General features: G+C 42.5%; 1 protein-coding gene across 4 annotated transcripts in view; it reads right to left on the bottom strand.

Moving 5' to 3' along the window:
- Positions 1-22,430, bottom strand: part of MKLN1 (muskelin 1) — a 101,879-nt gene that overhangs the window by 34,642 nt on the left and 44,807 nt on the right. For all 4 annotated transcript variants that reach the window (XM_033514287.1, XM_019006619.2, XM_015627342.3 and 1 more), the window contains 2 exons: positions 17,423-17,535; positions 1,409-1,621 (listed from right to left, as the gene is read on the bottom strand). In XM_033514287.1, the coding sequence (XP_033370178.1) occupies positions 1,409-1,621; positions 17,423-17,535 (326 nt within the window). The remainder of the gene's footprint in view (positions 1-1,408; positions 1,622-17,422; positions 17,536-22,430) is intronic.

The following is a 22,430-nucleotide window of genomic DNA, read 5'->3' on the forward strand; positions in this document are numbered from 1 at the left end:
TCACCGCCCACCAATCAACTGATGCAAAAATCAGCCTGTGATTTGTCACTGAGATTCCATCCCCAGCACACATTTACTGCTACCCCCATTGCTGGAACACAGAATGGGGGCATAACTCGGCCAAAGATTCCTCATGGGAGTGCAGCAGAAATATGTTTCATCTCCAAACCTAAACTGAGGTTATGGCACACATGAGAAGCACTGCAGCACAAATCAAACCAAACCCCCTGACTCCAGGTGATGTTTTCAGACAAAGTGCAAAGCAGAGGGTTACAAAATACCAGAGAGGGTGGAAAAAAAAACCAAACCAACAAACAGACAAGATTACAGTAAGACAGAGATGCTACTCAGCAAAGCCTACACAAAGCACTTCTAGTGCAGCACATTTCTGAAGGTTAAATAAAAACCTGAGGGAGGTGCTGAGGGAGAGAAGAGGGAGAGCTGCAGACTGACAGAAGTCAGTGAGGCCCCTCTTCCCTGTGACAGAACTTGGGAAAAAGGAATCATTTCAAGAGGCAAGCAAGGTACCCAGAGTAGCCTTGCCAGCTGACAATTTCCTTGTGCCTCTTTCCCAACACCTGGAAGACTGGCATTGGTTATTAATAGAACAGAAAGACTGATTGGCTTTTGTTCTGCAGACATGGCATATCTTTAATTTTCGGTGTCAGCAGAAAGGCACATTGTGCTGGCAAACAACAGCTTTGGTTACAAAACAGCCAGTACCAATAAAAGCTGATCTTGGGCTGCTTTAAAAATTAGTCCTGATGTGCTGTGTCTTGGCGATGCTTCATAAAAAGAAAATCAATTGAGAACAAAATACCTTTTTCAAGTAAACAAAAGCCACTGAACACAACGTAAGTAAAGTTGTTTTCAATTTGAACACATGGAGAGATGTGACTTTTTAAAGGATTAGTAGCCATTCCTCTAAGGTGTTTCAAGCTCTCCAAAGAAAGCACATTCTACAATTTTTAAAGGTAACCAATTTGGAAAGAATCCTGCTCCTGTGTTGGTCTCATTCCAGCAGCTTGCTTGGAGTATTCTTCCAAAGGTACCACACACAGCTTTGCAAGTTGCTCCCCAAGGCCCTCCAGGCAAGGCAGATCTGCAAACCCAGCTCAAGGAGACTGATTAAAACCAGATGAACTGTGCTTTGAGCTTTAATAAAATGTGTCTTAATAAAATGCATTTCTTTGCAAAGGTTCTTATGATTCTTCTGACTTGGTTTGACTGGAGAACCAGCAGCCAGTGGCATTGAGCAGCAATGCTATTAGGATTTAACTGAGTGCAGATCATATCCTCTTCACCCCTGCTCTGTTACCTGCTACAGCACCTCGACATCACAGAGACTACAATCAAAACTGACTTTTAAACACAGAGAATTTACAGGAGGAGGATAAGTGTGGCTGACCTGATGATCAAACACCAGCTTGGGGCCTCCATCTGCTGCGGTGTCCTCGCTCAGCAACATCCAGGTGTTGGTGTCGATGTCGTAGCGGTAGAAGTCGCTTTTCAGGGATTTGCTGTTCCTCACGGAGGAATCCAGGTACCGCCCCAGGGTGTAGATCTGCCTTCGCTGGATGTCAATGCACATCTTGTGACAGGACCTGGCACTGGGACCACTCTGAGAAAGCAAAAGACCACAAAAATGAAGAGAGCAGTGGATTTAATATTGCTCCAGGTACGTCGCTAAGGGAAAGTATTAGCAGCAACTAGAAATCCTTGGGGAATTCAGGAAAATCTGCTTGTAATCGAATACGGGATTAATATAGAAATAACTACAAGAGCACATCCCATAACTTCTGTCCTTTAGAAAGACACCAGCAAAAACCTTAATGCACTTGTCACAACAAACTTATGATTGGAACCCTTTTTGTCAGATTCCTTAGAAAACAGACAGTTTCTCCCAGAAGTGATTCTCAGAGGCGTGTGAAAACTACTTGATCTTTTAAAATAACAGAAGTCGATGCACATGAGAGGCAAATTAAGATGTCACAACCTATAAATAACTACACAGGAAGAAGATTAAGAAGTGCTCTATTACAAGAGCCTCTGTTTTATTAATAGGCTGTTTTCTAACAGATCATAAGCAGACACTCCCCCAAGCAATCATATCCCGTAATGGCTCTGGGAAGGTAACAAAAGCACTCCCTGTCCTTCACAAATAGATATGGCCCTCCCAGCCTCCATCTGAAAGAAAGTTTCCCACGGTAAACAAAACTGCCCTGAGTTATGATCTTCAAGAGAAACACAGAGAGTGCCCCATGTCAAATTATTATGGGCTTAAGCCATCCAGGAGTGCTCAAATTAAATCATGGAGTAATTTATTTAATGACATTACAATGATGACTGCAGTCATCTGGGCAGTTTCCTTTCTGCTTCCCAAATCTCATTTTAAGATGAGATACACTTCATACACTTTTTCTTGAAGCATGAGAGTGATGTTCTGGTACACCAAAACACTAGAAATCACAGTCTGCAAAGTCTTATGTCCAAAATATCAGACAAAAGAAAAACATCAAGAGTGTAGATCAATACTGTAGTTTATTTTGTAGTCACAGCTGGGTGACAGGACACAGAGAATGACAGAGCACAGATTTAAATTAGATATGGGGAAGAAATTCTTCCCTGTGAGGGTGCTGAGCCCTGGCACAGGTTACCCAGAGAAGCTGTGGCTGCCCCTGGATCCCTGGAAGTGTCCAAGGCCAGGCTGGACAGGGCCTGGAGCAACCCTGGGACAGTGGAAGGTGTCCCTGCCCATGACAGGGTGCTGGAATGGGATGATCTTTAAGGTCCCTTCCAACCCAAACCATTCTGGGATTCTATACCAAAAAATCCATTAAAAAACATTCAAAAGTAAGTAATAGGCAAGTAGGCAAGGATATAGCAAATCTTTAAAATTGTTATTGAAGACTTAAAGAAGAGTAGACATATCATACCAAATAATCACAGTTTAATAATAAACAGTTGCTCTGTGTGCTACCAAGTATTGCCCTATGAAAAAATCTTCATAATTGTACCCTTTCACTTAAATTCTACTGAAATTTAAAGTGGAATTTTAAAAAACACTAATGGAATGCACATCACTAAATTGAATAAAACAAGAAAGGAAGCATTACATCTTTGTTGTCAAAAGCCTTTACTATTCATGTTACAGAATTCAATTTCTTGATTAAGCAATGGTTCCAGGAAACTGTTTACAGTAACTCAAAAGACCACATGAAGAGGTGAACTGAATTGTTCGTATTTTGTAAATATGAAGCGTTATGTTGGCAATGATTACAGCTTTGAGGATTAGTTACTTCAGGGTAATTAAGATAATTTTATTTTCTGAAAAATATAAAAAAAAAGTACTGATAGCAGTGAAACATTAGCATAGAATCCTGAAATGCAGCAAAAGCTCATCGATTGCCTTTGGTCACATGAAGGAAGATGACACAGAAGGCAACAACACAATTTATTTTGTTCCTAGAAAGATACAAAACCAATACCTTGCAGAGGACCCTGTTCCAAACACATGGGGGAGTTCCTTTGCAGGAGAAGCACCAATCTGTGCTCTCACAAAGGCAGCCCCTGGATGACAAATAAATCAGCCCAGTGTGCAAAGTCCATCCCAAGCCATGGAGCTGGGACACTGAGGGATATGGCACCAGTCCCCTACCAATGAGCACCCATTTGCCTTGGCACAGCCCCCGTGTAGTGAGATGTGAGGACCCACCTGTGCTTCCTGACCCTCCCCTCTGGCAGGTCACTGCACCTTTTTAATGGATTGGACAATTTAAGAATCATCCCCTCACTCTCTCACCTCTATGTGTACTAAATTTAATCTTCCCAAATTTGTTCATATAATGTCTTTGGCACTTTCAGGAGTAAATCTATTTGGCAATTTCCAGATCTGCCTTGTCACGAAAAGCTGCATAATCAACCAAAATTTGTCTGAGCACAGATACAAGGCTGAGACACTTCACAACTCAATACCCATTTCAAGGCACTGGCACCAACAACACAATTGTTACACTAAATATGCAGCATACAGATTTCCTAAGACTATTTTAAAATTATAAAAGAATTTAGGAAAAATGCCTTTTTTCTTTAACTACGTCCTGGCCACATCTCACAAAGTAGTATCTACTTTCTTAAAGAGGAGTTAACATTTCATTTCTACAGAGAATCTTCATCACCTCAAGTTCACTCCAAAACTTCAGCTCCACCAAACTACAGAGCCTGCCATAGCATGAACTATCTCTTGTAATACAGGAAACTTCATCCAATTTGAAATCTGTTCTCAAAGAAAACTGGAGTTCTGCCTGCACACCACTCACACGATCACAAGGAACCTGCCAAAGTTTCTTCCTTAGCCTATATGTTTACCAAAATCAGTAACTCCATTAACAGTGATACACACTGGTTTGACATTTAAGGAAGAAAAGGGGAAATGTTTAAATCTGTGTTCACCTCTGAGTTCAGCTTGACCACGGCAGCCCTTGCAGTTCATAAGTACTTCAAAGAGGGACACAAAGTCCATTTACAAAGACACTACAAAAGAGTAAAACTCTTTGAGGCACATGTGATGAATCAAGTGCCCGTGGGTGGCTGTGAATGTTCATCCAAAGCCGTGTGCTCCATGTGGTTACAACAGCAGCCTGTTGTTCACACAAAAAACACAGTGCCACAACTTGTCATGGACACAGCCATCCAGTAAATTCAAATGAGAAAGTTTGTTGATTCCACAAGTGTTCAAAGAATCTGACCCTTTAAAAGCAATGAGTGAGAAAAGCCAACCATGACAGAGAAGACTCTCTAACCCAGAGTTGAAGGTTGAAGATCAAGCATGGCTAGAGGGCAAAAGAACAACCTTTTGTCTCTCTGCCAGGATATAGGCTGGTCATGATCCATTAATTAATGTCCCAGGCTGAGTGGATCTTACTAGAGATTCTATGCCCTTCTTCCAATTCAGACCTTATCACCAAGTCACAGTTTTGACAAATTGTTTCTGTGATCGTCTGTGATCGTCTGAACTCATAACAAATCCATGCAAAACTCTTCATCTCTGGAAGTGTTCAAGATGGGGCCAGGCTGGATGGGGCTCTCAGCAACCTGGCTTAGTGGAAGGTGTCCTTGTCCATGGCAGGGGGGTGAGACAAGAGGGTCTTCAAGGTCCATCCCAACCAAACAATTCTGTGATTTTATAATTAATAAAAATTATATAAACTTTAGATCTGGTTTCTTCTAAGCTGTTACAAATGGAATCCACATTTTTGCAGATGAAGCTTCATCACCTGACTGACTGAGGTAGTAGAGGTGCCACTTCTCAGACAGAGCCTATCTTCCACAAGACTCTCAAAGTCACATCCAGCAACAGCACCCAAATGACCTGAACAAACACTGGCTCTGGGGACTCCTTCCAATTCTCATCAGAAAGCTCCTGGCACACACACTGCAGAAACCACACGTGAAAGGGGCTTGTGACTGGACTAAGTCCTTATTCAGATGGCAAGCAGTGTGTCAGGCTGCTTTGGCCAGTGCCTCAGCTGCTGCCAAGGCTGTGATGGCAAGAGGAAAGCATTAACATATCACATTTCTAACCTACAGGACACCAAACAATACCAAAAACTGCTAAGCACAGGCACTGTTGGGTTTGTGTGGGACTCAGTAAGTGCCCACACAGAGCCAGGACTGACCTGAACAAAGTGGCTCTGTGCCACCCAGCCCCACCAGACAATCAGCACAGCACAGTAAACAGCTAAAACAGATTAAACAGCATGTGCAGGGTCCTGTTTGGAAGCGATACAAAACACCAAGCTTTATGCCCAGCTCCAAGGCTCTTCCTCAAACAGGTTGGTGTTGACGCAACTCCTCCAGTCTCTACAACACAGATAAACACCCTGCTCAGGGTGGGATGGTGGGGAAAGGAAGAAAGGCTGTATGGCCAGGAGCACTTAAGGCAGGCTTTCAATCCTTTAAGCACCCAGGGCCAAATAGGATTTTTAGGTTTCGTCAGTGCTACACGAAATTCAATTGTGCAACGCCAAGTGAATACACAGTATACTTTATGAAAAGCCTTCTCAACATGCTAAGCCACTTTATAAAATCTAATTAGAGCTTTCTTCATTTAACTTGCAAATGCTGAAAGCAATTATCCCACTTAAGGACTAACTTACAAAACGTTTTCAAAAAGCAACACAACAGCACCGAGAGACAACACCGCCTCCTTAGAATAATTGATTTGTTCCTATACAAGGGAGAAAGGATTGGGACTCAACTCCTTAGGGCAGGGCCTGCTCAAATCACTATTTATGCCAGAATCAGCAGGCATCATCTTAGCAACAGCATCCTGGCATGCTACACTAAGGCACAAACATGACAGCTTTCACTTTTTTGATTTTAAATAAGTGTCCTATGAACCTCCTTGAATGTGAACATGACCGCAGGAAGCCGGTTCCACTGCCCATCCCAAACAAAAACTGGGGGAGCTTGGCTTCTTCTGGTTATCATAACCTTTTGCAAATAAAGGGGTTTCAGTTGCAAGAAAAATCTGTTTTATTCAGACCAATCCAGATGAAAAACCTCAGGAGCAAGCCTGGATCCTTTTCAAGAGTCAGGGAAATAAAAACAAAGAACAGCTGACTAATTCTCCCTTCTTGGTCCTGTAAAAGACTGAGTGGAATGTGAACACTGCCTCCAGTATGAAGTTCAAAAATAAGCGTCATGAGGTAAATGCTCTTGTCCTAAAGCAAACTAGGACGAGGACATAAAAAGACACAAACAACCTACTTTGTTTCCAGTCCTGAGAGCGGCCTGTCAGGCAACAAATAGTCCCTCCTGCCTGCACACAACTGCAGAGATTAATTGCTCTCATTTCCCAGTTTCGGATTGTAATTCATTTCCTCCTCCACCCCCTACCACCCCCCCAAAAAAAGGGGAAAGTTATCCACAAACTTGAAAATGAAAGGAAATGCATATTATTCCTGGCATTAATTCAAGTCCATGTGCTTTAAGATTAGAGCTTGTTAGTGCTTTATCAATGCCAGTTTACAGCTAATGCGCTCCCAAAATGTTTAATCTGAGCTGCAGCAAAGATTTGCTTTGCTCTAGATGAGCACTAAATTCAGTAAGAGAAACAACTGCAGCCATACAACAAAATAAATCGCCTTCATCCCATACAAGTTACTCACAGAAGGCATCTTAAGTTTAGCATAACCTAAAGGTGCCAGGAAACATAATAATTTATCTATTCCTTTTATTTTATGGTAGCATGGAGGATTTGTACGGTCCCTCAACACAGAACAGAAGGAGCTGGGGGCTGATGTATCGTTCCTATCACCCACAAAATCACCCATGATGTGCAAGGAGTACCAGACCACCAGAGGGAGGGTCCTGCACATTCAGTCACACAACAGGAGCATCACAACCATGCTCAAGGCCAGAGCAGTCCAGCACAGGCACATGCTCAGAGCCCTCAGTAAGGGTTTCTTCAGCATGAAAGACTCTCCCTCAAACAGCACATCCCAACTTCCTACTCTGTATGATGGCAGAAATCAGTGCCACCCAAGTCATTTGATGCCCAACACCTGACAGCTCCAGCACTAGAATTAAAAATCTTTGCATGTCACACAGGGAAGATAGAGCAAATGACTGAACATTTCTAGGACTATAAGACGGGAGTTTAGCTCCAAAAAACATATTTTGGATACTCAATGTATAGTCCATTCTTTAAATTACTCTGCAAATAATCCCTGGAAGTGTTCAAAGGCCAGGCTGGATGGGGCTCAGAGCACTTGGGTCTAATGGAGGGTGTCCCTGCCCATGGCAGGGGTTTGGGACTAGATGATTGCTAGGTCCCTTCCAACCTTTAGCATTCCATGATTCTTGCTGGTATTTATAAAAGTAACTGATATTCCAACTTAATTTTAAGGCTGCTTTACCAGTTATAAAGAATATTTCTGAGAACATGCAAGTTCATCAGTCATAGAACGGTTTGGGTTGGAAGGGACCTTAAAACTCATCCAGTCCCACTCCCCTGCCTTCCACTATCCCAGGCTGCTCCAAGCCCCATGCAGCCTGGTCTTGGACACTTCCAGGGACAGGGCAGCCACAGCTTCTCTAGAAAACTGTTACATATAAATTAAATATATTCTGCCAATAAATATTTTGGGAGGCCTAAGAAATTTGACCAGCATCTATCTAAGAGTCATGATGCTGAACACTCCTCAGGACCAGTAGTGGAAAGCCATGAATTTACACAATTTTTCATACAAGAGAGTTAAATGTCTTATGATAAATATTAGGTTTGGATATTAAAAAGTTATAATTAACTATTAATAAGTCCAGGCACAGCCAAGACCTGGAAGGCACCCTCAGTCAGGCAGTTGACACAGAATTTGAGCTATGGCTAATCTGCTTACCAGTGCCCTCCTACAGCGATGCCACGGGATAGATTTACCAGCAAAGTCCTTTCTGGGCATCTGACTCAGACATGATGGAGCAGATTAAAGACAGAGGCAGCTTTTAGCACACAGTTTTGTGTGCACATCTCTTCAAGGTGGGAAAACAACAAAATTAAATGGGATGAAGCGTTCCTTTTCCCCTTCCTAAAAGCACACATTTGGAACAGTCCTAATTTCCCACTGTTGATGCTGCGTGGCCTTGAGCTGAGCCTGCCACAAAGAGACTTTCCCTGCTTAAATTAGAATTAAAAAAATAAATGGCCTGATGTTCTATTTTTGACAGATGGTTCAATGAGCTTATAAGTCAAATGATCAGGCTCAGAGATCATACGACACGCTCCTTATGACAGTGGTGGGCTGGATTTGATGACCCTTGACAGCCCAACCCTTCCAGTCTGACATGAACTTGACTCCAAGTTCTCTGCTCTATCCTTCAGGGATCAGCACAGGTTTACCACAGCACAGACTGGGTGCAGCACATGAGCATTGTTACAATAACAGATAATGCTCTATTCTCGTGAAATTATTATTTATTAGCCTCCCTGCCAGCCTGCTTGCAGAAATAACTAATTTGAGAGTATTTTCATAAAGGAATTAATTAATACATGTTTTTCTGGCTGCTGATGTGCTCTGATCAAGGCACCTGTAAAGACCAAGTGTGTCCTCTCAGCTGAACTTTCCAAAGCATCAACATTGTGCTTTGACAGCTGTGCTGCTGAGTTTTCCTACAGTGCAGAAACAGCTTTGGCAGCCAATGCCAGAGGAATTGCCAGTGGAGGAGACACATTCCTGGATCTCCTGAGCGCCCTGCTCTCACACCAAGGTATCATCAAAGCCTTCCAGTAATGCATAACGCCATGGATATCATGCTGCAGTAAAACAAGACATCTTCCAAGCCAGTGGACAGTAGAAAGGGGAAAAAGCTTCCACATCTTCGAGCATTCAAATAGTGGGAAATAATTTGTACCTGCTCAGTATTTAAAATGAGGTTGTAAAAAAGATGAAGTGGGACTTTTACACAGGCAGATAGTGATAGGACAAGGTGGAACACTTAAACTGGAAGAGGAGATATTTAGATTGGCTGTTAGAAGGAAATTCTCTGCTCAGGAGGGTGGGGAGGCCCTGGCACAGGTTGCCCAGAGAAGCTGTGGCTGTTCCATCCCTGCAAGGGCCCAAGGAATGGGGCTTGGAGGAACCTGCAATAGCAGAAGGTGTCCCAGTGGCAGGGGGTGGAAAGGGTTGATCTTTAAGGTCCCTTCCAACCCAAACCATTGTGATTCTTTAATTTATGTGAAGGAGGTTGTAGGAATGTGTACGAAGGTCTTGTGCAGGCTCTAGTTTACAGTCAAATAAAAGTCATCCAACCTTTGTGATTCAGCTTACAAACACAAAAAAGAGAAGTACTGAAGGAATACCCCAGTACAGAGTGACCTTGCAGCAAAAGGACATCAATTCTTTGCTATTTCTAACAAAAGGCACAATTCACCTGCAAACAAAGCATTGCTCACTCTGGCGAAATGTGAAAAAAAATGTAACTTCTTAAATTTTACCAAGTAAACTGCAAGTTTGTTCCACATCCACTGCTCAGCTCTGCTTTCAGCAACACTGGTGAAATGTAACAGACAACCCACCAGAGAACCAGAGCTTTCACCAGCTCCGAGATGGGCCCTCAGGACAACATCCCTCGTGTGCCGAATTTAAGTAACCCCATTAACAATTGCAGGATGTTGAATGAGGTCATTTTTGCATGCATCACAAGTTCACGCTGTCCTCTCATTACCAGTAACAATGGCCAGCAAAGGTCCAGCCAAGAGAGATTTTTCCATAGACACAAACTACTCAGCTGAGCTACAGCCCCACTTGCAGACCAGAAAGCTGAAAAAATTTAACTGGTTGCTTATAAACTGTTCAGCCACAAAGGCTGTAGCAAGGCTACACTTTCAGAAGTTGATTTTTTTTTTGTAATTAACTGTCCTTGAGATGCCAGTGACAGACAAACGTGAAATTCTAAGTCTAAATCCTTTGACAGCCACAGGCTCTCAGATGTTTCTGAGAAAGTGAAGACAGTTTTGAACAGGTGACAAAAGAGTTGTTTGCACCCGAAGGTGTTGGCAAGTTGTAAAAGCAGCTGCTTAATTTCCTAGAGCCCAGTATCAGTAACGTCTCCATCACATGCATGGCCTGGAAAATTCATGGATTAAGTCCTATTGAACACACTAAGCTCTTTCAGGTAGGTATGAATTCAACACATCATTGCACCAGCCATTGTGCCAGTAAGTTCTCTTGAGACGCTCCAGAAAGCTCAATTCTCAATTACCTCCAAAACCCAGCTGCTGAAATACCTCAGCAGCAAGGTCCACAAAAACTTACTACATTTTCAAGCACATAATTATCCAGACAATTTAGCTACAGATTTGTCTGTGATACCACTTGAGACTGCTTCCCCTATGTTACCACCTTGGGATAACTGATATTTCTTTAGGGATTTCTGTATTTGTAGAGATTGAGGAACGTTAATGTAACATTAATGTAACAAATCTCTCAGTGTAGCTGAAATGAGAAATTACTCTACTCCCAAGGCAAAGTTAACTGGTGTGTGAAGCTCTTTTCACTCCCAGGCAAAAGAGTATTTTTTCCTTCCACCTCTACATATTCTCCTATTTCTTTAAAATACTTTTAATACCTTCAGTGTGAAATGCTGGGGTCCTGGTATTCCTGCAGGCTCACTTATGCTCAGGTGCATATTTCTGTGTCTTTAAAAGCCAAAAGGATATAAATCAGAATTCCTTGTACCAACATCAACCTCTTCACTAAATCTTTACCTGAAAATCCTGTAATCCCCCAGGATGCATCCACAGCCACCCAAGAATGACTCTACAACACTGCCTCATCTACAATTTACAGGGAATTGCAAAATGCATTAGGATGATGCAATAATGTCCTAATAAAGCCATGTAAGTAAAATAAAGTTCCATTCCAGACCAGAGATCAGAGCATTAAACTCATCATAAGCTGCAGTTGAAGTGGTGATTTTTATCGGAACATAAACGCCACAAATCAACTCTGCCTGATGCATTACTTCAAGGACTAAAAGTAGTTTTACTTTGCAACTGAAAGCTTTATGATGACTTGGAAATTCAACATAACCTGAAGACTGGCACGCACAAGCTCCAGGGCTGCCAGAGTTGTGCAGCCTCCAGAACATCGGGCACAAGGCATTTATTTAATGTGCCTTTTTCCACGAGACTGACTTGAACAGCAGCGTGTGGGGGAAAGGGACCTCCACACATTCAAACATCTGGTATGAGGAATAACTGAAGTTTGGCTGGTTGTCTGGGCTTTTTTTCATTCTGGAAGCAAGAAACACAGACACCTAGTGAGGGAGCTGAATAACTTAAGACCCGAAGCTGTTTTCAAATATGGATGATCTTTTCCTTAAAAAAATGTCAAAGTTAAAAAAAGACAAATAAACGAGGCTTAAGAGGACAGAACTCTTGAGGCACACAAGGTAGTATAAGCACACAAGTTAGCTTGAAAAGCAGAAAACCTTTTCCAAAATGTTTATTTAAAAATAAATTATTTTAAAAAGCTGAGGTGCTACTCCCTTAACAGGGTCTTTTTGCCTTAGGCTGCCTAAGTGGAAATCACTGGGGATGTCAGTCAGACATATGTTAAAGTCTCTCTCTAACATTATGGTGAAAGAATGCTGGCTTAGAACATTTAAAATCATTATGCTACTAAATCGGGAGGAAAATAAACCATTGGCCTGTGATATTTAGGATCAGCCTAGGATACTTTTCATTTGGTTCACTCCAGCATCTGCCGTCTTTGTCCCTACTTTTGTAGGCATTTGCACTATTTAGGAAGTTGGCTCCGAGGTACGTCTGCAGTATCCAAGTTTCTTTCAGGGCCAGCTGCCTTCTCCCTATGTGCTTTTGTGGCACCAGGCATCTCGTATAACTGAGCATCTGTACCACTGGAACTGCTCAGCAGTAGGACGTGGCACATTCACTGTATTAGATCTCAAGTCCGTAAACATCGCAATATTTGCAACAAAAAGCCCCTCAAGTCACTTGAAGTGTCTTCCAAACTGTATCACCATCTGTGGGAAGAGTCAATATTTGAGACTAGTTCAATTCCTGCACTTCAAACAGCATAGGGTAAAAGCTTTACATTGCTAAGCTCATGTACTGCTCCATCACACCCAAAAAAACAGTCAGAGGTGTCAAAAACTCCTACAAAAAATGCTTCTGTGGTAATATGACACTGAAAGCTTTGGGTAAATTCATCCACATCAACAAATGCAAAGCAATGCATGCAGAGACTGGAGAAAATTTAACTGGAAATACAATAGCAGCTGAAATTCCCCCTGGCTCTCACCATTAGGAGATCTTTCTACACTTGTCAGCTTTTACTTTCAGCATCCTGGAAAAGCAGTTGGTGTTCACAGCAAACTGTCACCTCACAATATACCCATTTTCTACATCATTTTGAACCTACTGAACAGGAGGCACTTGTTGACCTACACTTGTCTTCATTGTGAGCAAAGATTTACCCTCTCAAGCAGTTAAACCATGACAAGACCCTCACTTCTACCTTTGGTAAGGAAACACTTCAACAATTTTTTAGAGAAACACAGTGTCACCTAAACCTAACCCATTTACACAATTTCCACATCCTTCACACAGCTGATTTGTGAGCAGGGTTTTCCTCTGAAGAAGCTAGAATGAGGATGAGTCAATGTATTTTCCAAGAAGCATCTCACAGAAGGTACCAATCAGTGCAATGACATTGTTTGAAGGGAGATTCCCCCATCTCTTGTCTCTAGGAAATGCTAAAACAAGGTACAGGAATACCAGAGACACACAAAATATGCCAACTATAACACTGCTTTAGTCTCATTTATCTGATCTCCAGAGGCATTAACATCCCTCAGCATTTTGATCCTATTTCAAAATCCCCTGACTATCAATTTACACCAGAAAAAGTCTTTCCTACACTTAAAACTGTCCTCCTGCACTTAATTTCACTAAATTATCCTTCCAAAGAGAAAGTTGCTGCTTAGAAACTAGAAATAGACATCAAAACACACACATTAAATTTCTCTATTAACTGACACTGGCCTAGAATAAAATTGTCCAAGGAATGACAAGGTTTAGTTTTTTTAAATTATTTATTCCCTAATCCTGAAGAGGTCTGCTGATCTACACACTCCAAAAATCCCTGAAGACAATAGCATTTATCAGAACACTCCACTTGACTCAGGGTAGAAACTCTTAAGGGCTCTTAAATGGAACACATTTTGGCTGTGCCTTGTGCCAGTTGATTCACAGGGCTGTCACACACTCCAGAGACAGAAGCTGTGGGTAAGCTGAGGGGTCCAGAGCTGCTCCATGGAGCATCTCCCTGGAAGGATTCAGGCTTGAGGAAGAGGATTTGACAAGCACAGCAGGAGTCTTGCTGGATCCATACACTGAAGGGATGGTGGGGTCTGTCTGTCCATCAGCAGGGGTGGTGTGCTCCAGACCCTGTTTTTCATGCTGTAAGTGATCAGCTACTCCAGCAGTGCCCTGAGCATTTTGTTCAGATGGACAAGACAGACATAAGGACCTGGAGCGTATCCAGGAAAGAGCTGTGTGGGAAGGGGCTGGAGGCCCAGGAGCAGCTGAAGGAGCTGGAAAGGGGCTCAGCCTGAAGAAAAGGAGGTTCAGGGGGGACCTTGTGGCTCTGCACAACTCCCTGACAGGAGAGGACAGCCATGGGGGGTCAGGCTCTGCTCCCACGGAACAGGGACAGGAGGAGAGGGAATGGCCTCAAGTTATACCAGAGGAGGTTGAGCTTGGATATTTGGAAAAATTTCTTCACTGAAAGGGTTGTCCATCCCTGGAACAGGCTGCCCAAAGCACTGGTGAAGTCCCTGTCCCTAGAGGGATTTAAAAGCCATGTGGATGTGAGACTTGGGGACGTGGTTTAGTGGTGGCCGTGGCAGTGCAGGGAGATGATCTTAGAGGGCTTTTCCAACTTAACTATTCAATGATTCTATGCAAAAGAGCTACAGAAAATCAGCTTTAGTGGTCTAATTGTTAAAAAACACAAATGCAACTTCAGGTGGCAGAGAGACACCTCACTGGAGAACTTTGAAAAACAGCAGCAAAAACATTTTCTAAGAAGATCACACGTTTTCCTAATGCACTGCAGCAGAAGCTCCCAGTACCCTTATCTCAAAACCATTACTGTGCACTATCCCTACAATAACACTGGACAGGATGCAACTTTCACCATATTTTGTTCTTATCCAAGTTTAATTACTGAGTGGCTAATTTAACCACTGTCACCAATTAATTAGAATAAAAAAGCCAGAAGCAGAATTAGCACAATACAACAAAACAAGATTAAGCTCTACTGGAATCTACTCTGAATATTTTTTAAAATTCCATGTCAACAGACATTTCCTTTTTGCAAATTGTTTGTGAGCAGTTGATGTCCCTATTAGAGAAACATCTGGAGTCTTTGGTTTTGAATTTACTTCTCAACATTTGAGATTGACCTTTCCATTTCTAAATCAGGTTTCATCCAGATCTTTTTGGAAAAAAAAAAAAAACAAACCACAACCCACTGCTGGTTTCCAAGTACTGCAGCTGCCAGCTCATTGTACCTCTGAAAGTCATCAAAACCCTGAACTATACTTCAGGAGGCCTCCTGAACACTGTGAATGTATCACAGAATGGTTTGGGTTGGAAGGGACCTTAAAGCCCACCCAGTGCAACCCCTGCCATGGGCAGGGACACTTCCCACTAGCCCAGGCTGCTCCCAAGCCCTGTCCAACCTGGCCTTGGACACTTCCAGGGATCCGGGGGCAGCCACAGCTTCTCTGGGTAACCTGTGCCAGGGCCTCACCACCCTCCCAGCCAGGAATTCCTTCCCATTATCCTATCTAACATTCCCCTCTGGCACTGGGAAGAAATTCCCCCTTGTCCTGGTACACCATGACTTTGTCCCAAGTCCCCCTCCAGCTCTTCAGCAGCTATTTTAGGCCCTTGAAGAGGCTCTGAGGTCTCCCTGGAACCTTCTCCAGGTGAACAGCCCCAGCCTGGCTCCAGAGCAGAAGTGCTCAAGTCCACATCATGGAGACCTTCAAGTTTCTCATGCACCAACACCCCAAGTCCTCCTCAGGGCTGCTCTTGGATCCATTCTCTGCTTGGCCTCTATCTATTCTTGCAATTGCCCCAGTCCATGTGCAGGACCTGGCACTTGGCCTTACTGAAGGCCACGAGGCTCACAGGGGCCCCACCTCACAAGTTTGTCATGGAGAGTCCTTTCAGAATTCCCCACATTCCTCCACACTTTTCTCTAATTAAGCACACCCCTTCTTCAAAACTCCTCATACATTCAACTCATCTCCACTTTTTAAAAATTCCTCTTTCTTCCTGTCCCAGCTAGACCCTTCCCATTTTAACTTCCTGAGCTTCCATAACACTCTGCTAACTTTTTTCCCTCCAAAATCCCTTTATAATCATTTAATCCCATCAACTCACAACTCTTCTACTGTGTCTCATCCACAGCTCTCCTTTGGTGCATCTGTCCTTCCTCCCAGCCCAGTCTTACCCTGCTGGAGTCAGACATGAGGAACCTGGACAGGAAACATCCCAGCCAGGCTTCCTAAGCTTTAGAGAAACTCTATTGGATGTGGCATGACCCCAGCAAGAAGGACATGAATCCCTTAAACACGAGACATTGGTTTGTGCAGGAAGAAAACACAGCAGCCCCTTTTTGACTGAACAGTACATAAATATAACAATTTCACCTCCCCACAGCTCTGTTATGACAGAAACCAGAATATCACGTTCAGTTTTGTTATTGCCCATTTTGTAAAGGATGTTCCAATCAGCAAGTACATGACACAGAGATTTGAGGGCTACAGGAAATGCCTGTGAGATTTTATTCTTTTTTTTTTAAGCTCAGGCTATTTGTCCTACTTGATTACAACCTCTAAAAACCATTTGCCATGAAAAAAATGAGAATATTGAAGTGTTATTTAATCTGGTAAGGAAGCTCACAAAATTAGCCATGACAAGAAACTGAGAAATACAAATGAGAAACGAGATATTTTTATACCGTTTTCAAATAGCTGAGGAAATCAATGCCTGAATTTGTCAAAAAGCGGTGGGATCTCAAACTTTTCATACCTCCAAGAAGAGGTGGCATGAATTTTCCTCTGACAAATAAGTAATGAACTCAAAACACAATAACCACACAGAACTTGAGGATTTCGGTGTACAGTGAAATGATTTACACAAGCCAAAGGCCTTGGACTTTTTCTGTCTTGTCCTATAACCCAAGCTACATTCATTTCAGGTTTCATACGTCAAATACTGAGCAAAACAGGCCAAGGAAAATGGTTCAAGTGAATTCCACGAAAGCTCTCGGGATTGTGTAGCATTTGGCAGTAACCCCTGTCCTCTAGATTTCCATCTGGTAGCTGTCCATTTCTATTCATTTTTGACATAAGATAGAAAAATAAACAATTTGTTTCTGAAGCTCAAACACCAGGATCAGGCCTGAAATGCTCATTAGCAAGTCCTTGGAACCTTCCAGTGGGAGATGTCTCTGTCCATGGCAGCAGGACTGGAACTGGATGATCTTTAAGGTCCCTTCCAACCCAAAACATTCCATGATAAATCTGGTTGTTCAGCCACACAAAATTATTTAACTCGTGCTCTACTTGCTGAGCTGATTTTTTGGCTGATCATTCCTGCTTTTGAGAAATAAACCTTTCCCCTCCAGGAATCTTAACACTTCAAAGCCACCTCCAGCTCATATTTTCCCCATGTAAACATTTCAAAAGTCCTCAGAACTTGAAGGTCTGAACTCTGTGGCTCTCACCTTACACTGCACTTCAACACAAGTACTTTAGTAGGGGCATTTTTGAGGGCAACCATTGATGTATTTTTAAAAATATGGATGTTTGCAGAACTTACCTCTTTCTCAGTATCCCTGGATATACAGGTCCATTGGTTTTCCTTCACACTGTATGCCCAGAAGTCAGCCAGATCCTGAGTTCCATCCCAGCCACCAAACAAATAAACAGTTTCTATTTAAAAAAAGAGTTAATTTTATTTTAAACAGAGAATGTGTTTAAACAGGCTAATGCCTATAAAACATCTGTGACAAACTATCAGAAGAGAAATTTAAACTCTTTTTTTACTTAAAACACCACTCCTTTTTGAATGGAACTAGTCATCAAGACAAAAATGTGGTTTGGTTTAGTAATGGAAGATTTTAGGATTGATAGGCAGCCAATTCTCAGAGTCATTTTCTATTTCTACATTTACATAAGAGGCAATCAAACCCACAGCCTTCTGATTAAAATTCCAGACAGACAAATGAACAATATTTAACATTTTGGATCCTGTGCATGTAGTCTATCAATGACATCTCAGCCTGTGCCCTGTTTGGTGCAGGATTTATGTATCAAAGAGGTTTCAGAGATAGGAGCAGCAAAGTTTTTCTGTCTAGTCCATCCCTTAGAAAAAACAACTAAAAAATCCACTTCAAGGGAAATGTCTTGCATGAAGTAACTTACCTGATGCCAGAAAAGCCAGTGAGTAGAAGAGTCACAAATTTAAGTCAGTGTTTCAGGGCTGTCACCTCAAACCCACAACTGCTCTGTGTACAGCAAGTTCTAAAACTTCCTAGACTCTCTGATAAAACCAGATGAAGCCTTTGAAGAGGGGAAGTATTTAAGAAAGGAGTTTCTGTTCTGCCATGGGGAGATAACTAAACTGCTCCCATTATAGAAACAGCACTATCTGGTCTCAAATTCTAAAAATACTTCATTTTTAGAGCGCATTAAAACATAACACAAAGCCAAGTCCAAGAAGAACAAGTTCCCCAAGACTTGCAGAGTTTTGCAAAGCTCCTTTAAAATCCACAAACCACTTCTATTATGGAGGTAATGGCCAATTTTTAATCCAACGCCAATTAAAGCGTGGAGTTAGAGCACGATTATAAAATGGGACTAGTCCCTGACCCTTACCTACCATCAGGATAGTGGTCATCACCATGGAAAGGTTACCCTGGTTCATTAACTTTAATTACCCTTCCTCCTGGACTCAGGGCTCCCTGTGTTCCCTGCAAAGAGCAGGTCCCTTTGTGCGCATAAATTCTCACAGCTCACAAAACCCACATTACCACAACAGCTTCATTGATAGCCGAGAAAAATAAAAGATTTGGCACCAGCTAAAAATCCTACTGGGGCCTTGCCAAAATGTCAGGCCTGCCTGGAAAGGCTTTGTTGGCTCACATGAAATTTAATAGCAAACCTGAATGACTCCGATGAAAACTCAGATTTTGGAAGTTACCTAACCCAGGCTGACAGAATTAAATGTGAGCACAGAGAGGAGCACAAGCACCCAGCTGATGCTGAGCATCCCCAGAGCAACACCCTGAACACAAGTGGACATGAACTCAGTGCCAGACCCATTTTTCATTATGAAGTAAAATGTAGCTCACATGAAAGAAGGGCTCCATCACTATCTAGAACCAATGAAAATAATTTTTTAGTTCCATGCCTTATTGCAAAAGTATATGCATATTTTAGAGGAAGGTTCCATGTTTTAAGAGCAGTATTTCTTAATGTATAAATGCATCTGTTGCTGGTAATGTCAAGTAAATAATTTTTTTATAGTTCTCCTAAAATTTGTAATTGTTTTCCCATGGCATAAAGCAAAAAAAAAATAGTTGTTTGGTGGTTTGTGGGATTGTTCTTGTTTGGTTGGGGTTGGGTTTGACTGTTTTTGTTTGGCTGGGTTTGAGTTTTTTGAGGATTTTAGGTTTTTTTTGAAGTCAGACTTCATTTCCCAACCACCATCATTGCTTGTATTCTAGCTATTAATTCAGATTTTATGTGAAGGAGGTTTCTTCACCCTGCATGCAGAGACCCAACCAGGACAGATGTGCAAGGCCAGCATTGAAAGAAGAGGACAGAGGCAACAAATCCCAGGCAGCAGCAGTGGGGCAGCTCAAGGGGAGCCCAGCAGTCCCACACCAATATAACTCTGGTAACACTGGGGAACTCAAGGGGGAAAGGATCCTCCCTCTGCATCCAAGCAATATGGAACACAGCAAAATTGATGCTGCTTTATTAAAGCAAGTCTCTATTCAGCTTTAGGGGCAGAGCAGGAGAATTTTCAAACCTAGCTGCAAGGCAACAAGAAAAAACATGAAAGCAATTATATTTACCCAAAGCTTTTACCAGATACGTTTAGGAAGTCAAATTTCTCCTCCAGCATCCTCAGCTTATTTCCTCTACATTTATTTCTGAATACAAATTCAACACTCTGAATTAAATATGTTCTGTGAGTATTTCTAAACTGCTTGCTCAGTCAAAAATTTTTCTGTAATGTCTGAGTTCTTTTCTTCCTTTACTCTCTACATGATTAAGGTGCCAGAGAAGTTGTCAAATTAGAGGATGTACATTCCCAACAATCAATATATTTCCTGTCAACCTCTCCTTAATTTCTATCTCTCAGAAAAGCAGCAAAGCAGCCCTCTCCAACCCATTAAATATCGAAATTCCTGGAGTGGTTTCAGTCCAGGTTCACAGACATTCTCAAGGAAAGTTCTCTTAACTCCTGTTAACTCAATTGTCTCCACATTATGAAATCCTTGGTGGGATTCTGGTACAGGAGGTCTTCCTCAGTGAATACATTCCAGTCCTGGTGACATATTTAACTACATTCTTTGGTCAAGTTGTATTTATTTCCATATTTCTACTAGAACAGTTCTCCATGGAATATAAAAGAATTGTGGATCTCCAGCACTTCTGCAAGGTCCATCAGTCATCCCCCAAATCTCTCACAGGAGGGCTAACTTCAGCAGAGACCGTGTTGCCCAGGGAATTATTCAGTTATACTTTGAGTATCTCAGAGGATGGACATTTCAGACTAGATTCCTGCTGCAATGACTGATTAACTTCATTACAATTTTTTCCCCCTAATATCTAATAGGATTTTCCCTTCCTGTCCTTTATCCTATCCCTCTGCTGCCTCAAAAATGAGCCTGGCTTTCTCCATATTCTCACCAGTAGCTGAAGACAGCTCTAAGATCCTCCCGTGAACCTTCTTTCTACCAGATGAACAAAAGCTCCCTGAGCATCTCCTCACACATCACACTCCAGCCCTGATTACCTTAGTCAGTTCAGTTTGACACAATCCTTACTGTCCCAGAGAGCCCAAATCAGGCACAGCACTCCAGATGTGCCCCCAAGTACCCAAAAGAGGAACATCACCCTCCCCTCTCCCTGCTGGCCCTGGCACAGCCCAGCCAGGAGAGAGTGGCCTTCAATGCCACAAGGACACACTGTCAATGCACATCCCGCTTCCAGCACCCGGCAAATCCTTCCATGCAGTCTCCAGCCTGTCCTCCTGCACAGCTGTCACATCCCAGGGGCAGGATCAGAACCTCACAATGCTCTCCTGCAGCCCCACGGGGTCCCCTAGACTCATGGTCCTGTTCCCCAGTTCATCAGCCACTGCCCTCCCAGTCAGCTGCCATCACACACTTGCTGGGGTTGTACTGGAGCATCACTGTCCCTAAAACTCTGAAGGATTCCTCTCAGAAATAAAAAAAACAATCAAGGTGTAAGATATCTCAAAAGCCTTCTACAAAAGGATGTCACTTCCCCAAGTAGCACCCACACCTTTAGTTACATGCCAGCAGTGCTGCCCACTTTGAGAGGAGCATTTAAGAGCACAAATATAAAACCAGCTCTTAATCTTCTTGAGGTATCACACCCCTTGGTTTCTGAGCCACAGTTCAGCTGGATAGAAGCTGGCTGAATACAGGGGTTTTTTTAAGGATAGGCATACAGTCTCAAATGTGAAAGCCCCATGAAGTTGAGTAACCTCCAGGATTCAGCAGCTGTTTGTGTTTCAGAGCTTAGAAGCCATCTGTGTTTTGTTTCTGAGATCCCTTCATCCTGTACACAAGTCTTGTCTTTAAATATCGTATGGATAGCAGTGTTTTCCTCAGGCAAAACAGAATCCTTCATGTCTGCTGCTCTCTCTTCATCTTTTTCATCTTTCCATGCTGCTTTTGAACCAGCCTTGTCATTTCTGCTGTGCTGCCCACGTATACAATGGGCACGCTGGGCCCAGTGCTCTGAATCTCCCTCTGTTCCCAACCAACAGATCTGTCCTCATTTATCTAATGGAAGGAAGCAAACAGAATTCCTTCGGACGAAAGGAAAAGCAAAATGATGTACAACCAAAATTACACAACAGTTGCACTTCAGTGAGAGAACAGAGGTACCACATCAATAAAGACTATTTCACTAATGGTTTCCCTCAAAAAACTGTTTCACTTGCCAAAGAGAAGAGAAATGGAGACAGAAGAAAAATCATCCTGGTTGCTTTGCTGTTATTTCTAAAGCAGGCTCAAGGGAAAACTTCAACATTTAAGAAAGCCTGATATAACACCAAATATCTTTTTTTTTTAATAGAATGATTTCTACATGGTCCATATTTCTATTGTTACCAAAACTATTACAAGGCTTTATGGACTGCACTGTCATTCACTGTGTCTGCCCTGTAAGAGCAGAAGAGATCAATTCCACCTTGCCTATGGAATTATAAACCACATCTCCAAACAACACATACTGTTCATAAGTACTGAATATACTCCTTAAAACTTGTGCTTGGCAATTCACTTACCCATTCCCTCTTTCTTCCAGAATAAGCACTGGAATTTTGAAACATGTGGCATATCTGACCCATAAAGAGCCCAGCAAGGGTAGCCTCAAAGAGCTGTTAATAAGGAACCAGTGCCAAATGCTGACACCCTCATCCAAAACTCCATTAGGGTTCAATTCTGTGGGAACACTGTTCTGCACTCGAGCCTGTGTGTTACTGCCCCAGTATTTCCCCAGGGCCTACACAAACAGCTTCTCATGTCTGACATGCAGCACACAACACTGTGTACTTGTGT

The sequence above is a fragment of the Parus major genome, chromosome 1A (genome assembly GCF_001522545.3).
Source record: "Parus major isolate Abel chromosome 1A, Parus_major1.1, whole genome shotgun sequence".
NCBI lineage: Eukaryota > Metazoa > Chordata > Aves > Passeriformes > Paridae > Parus > Parus major.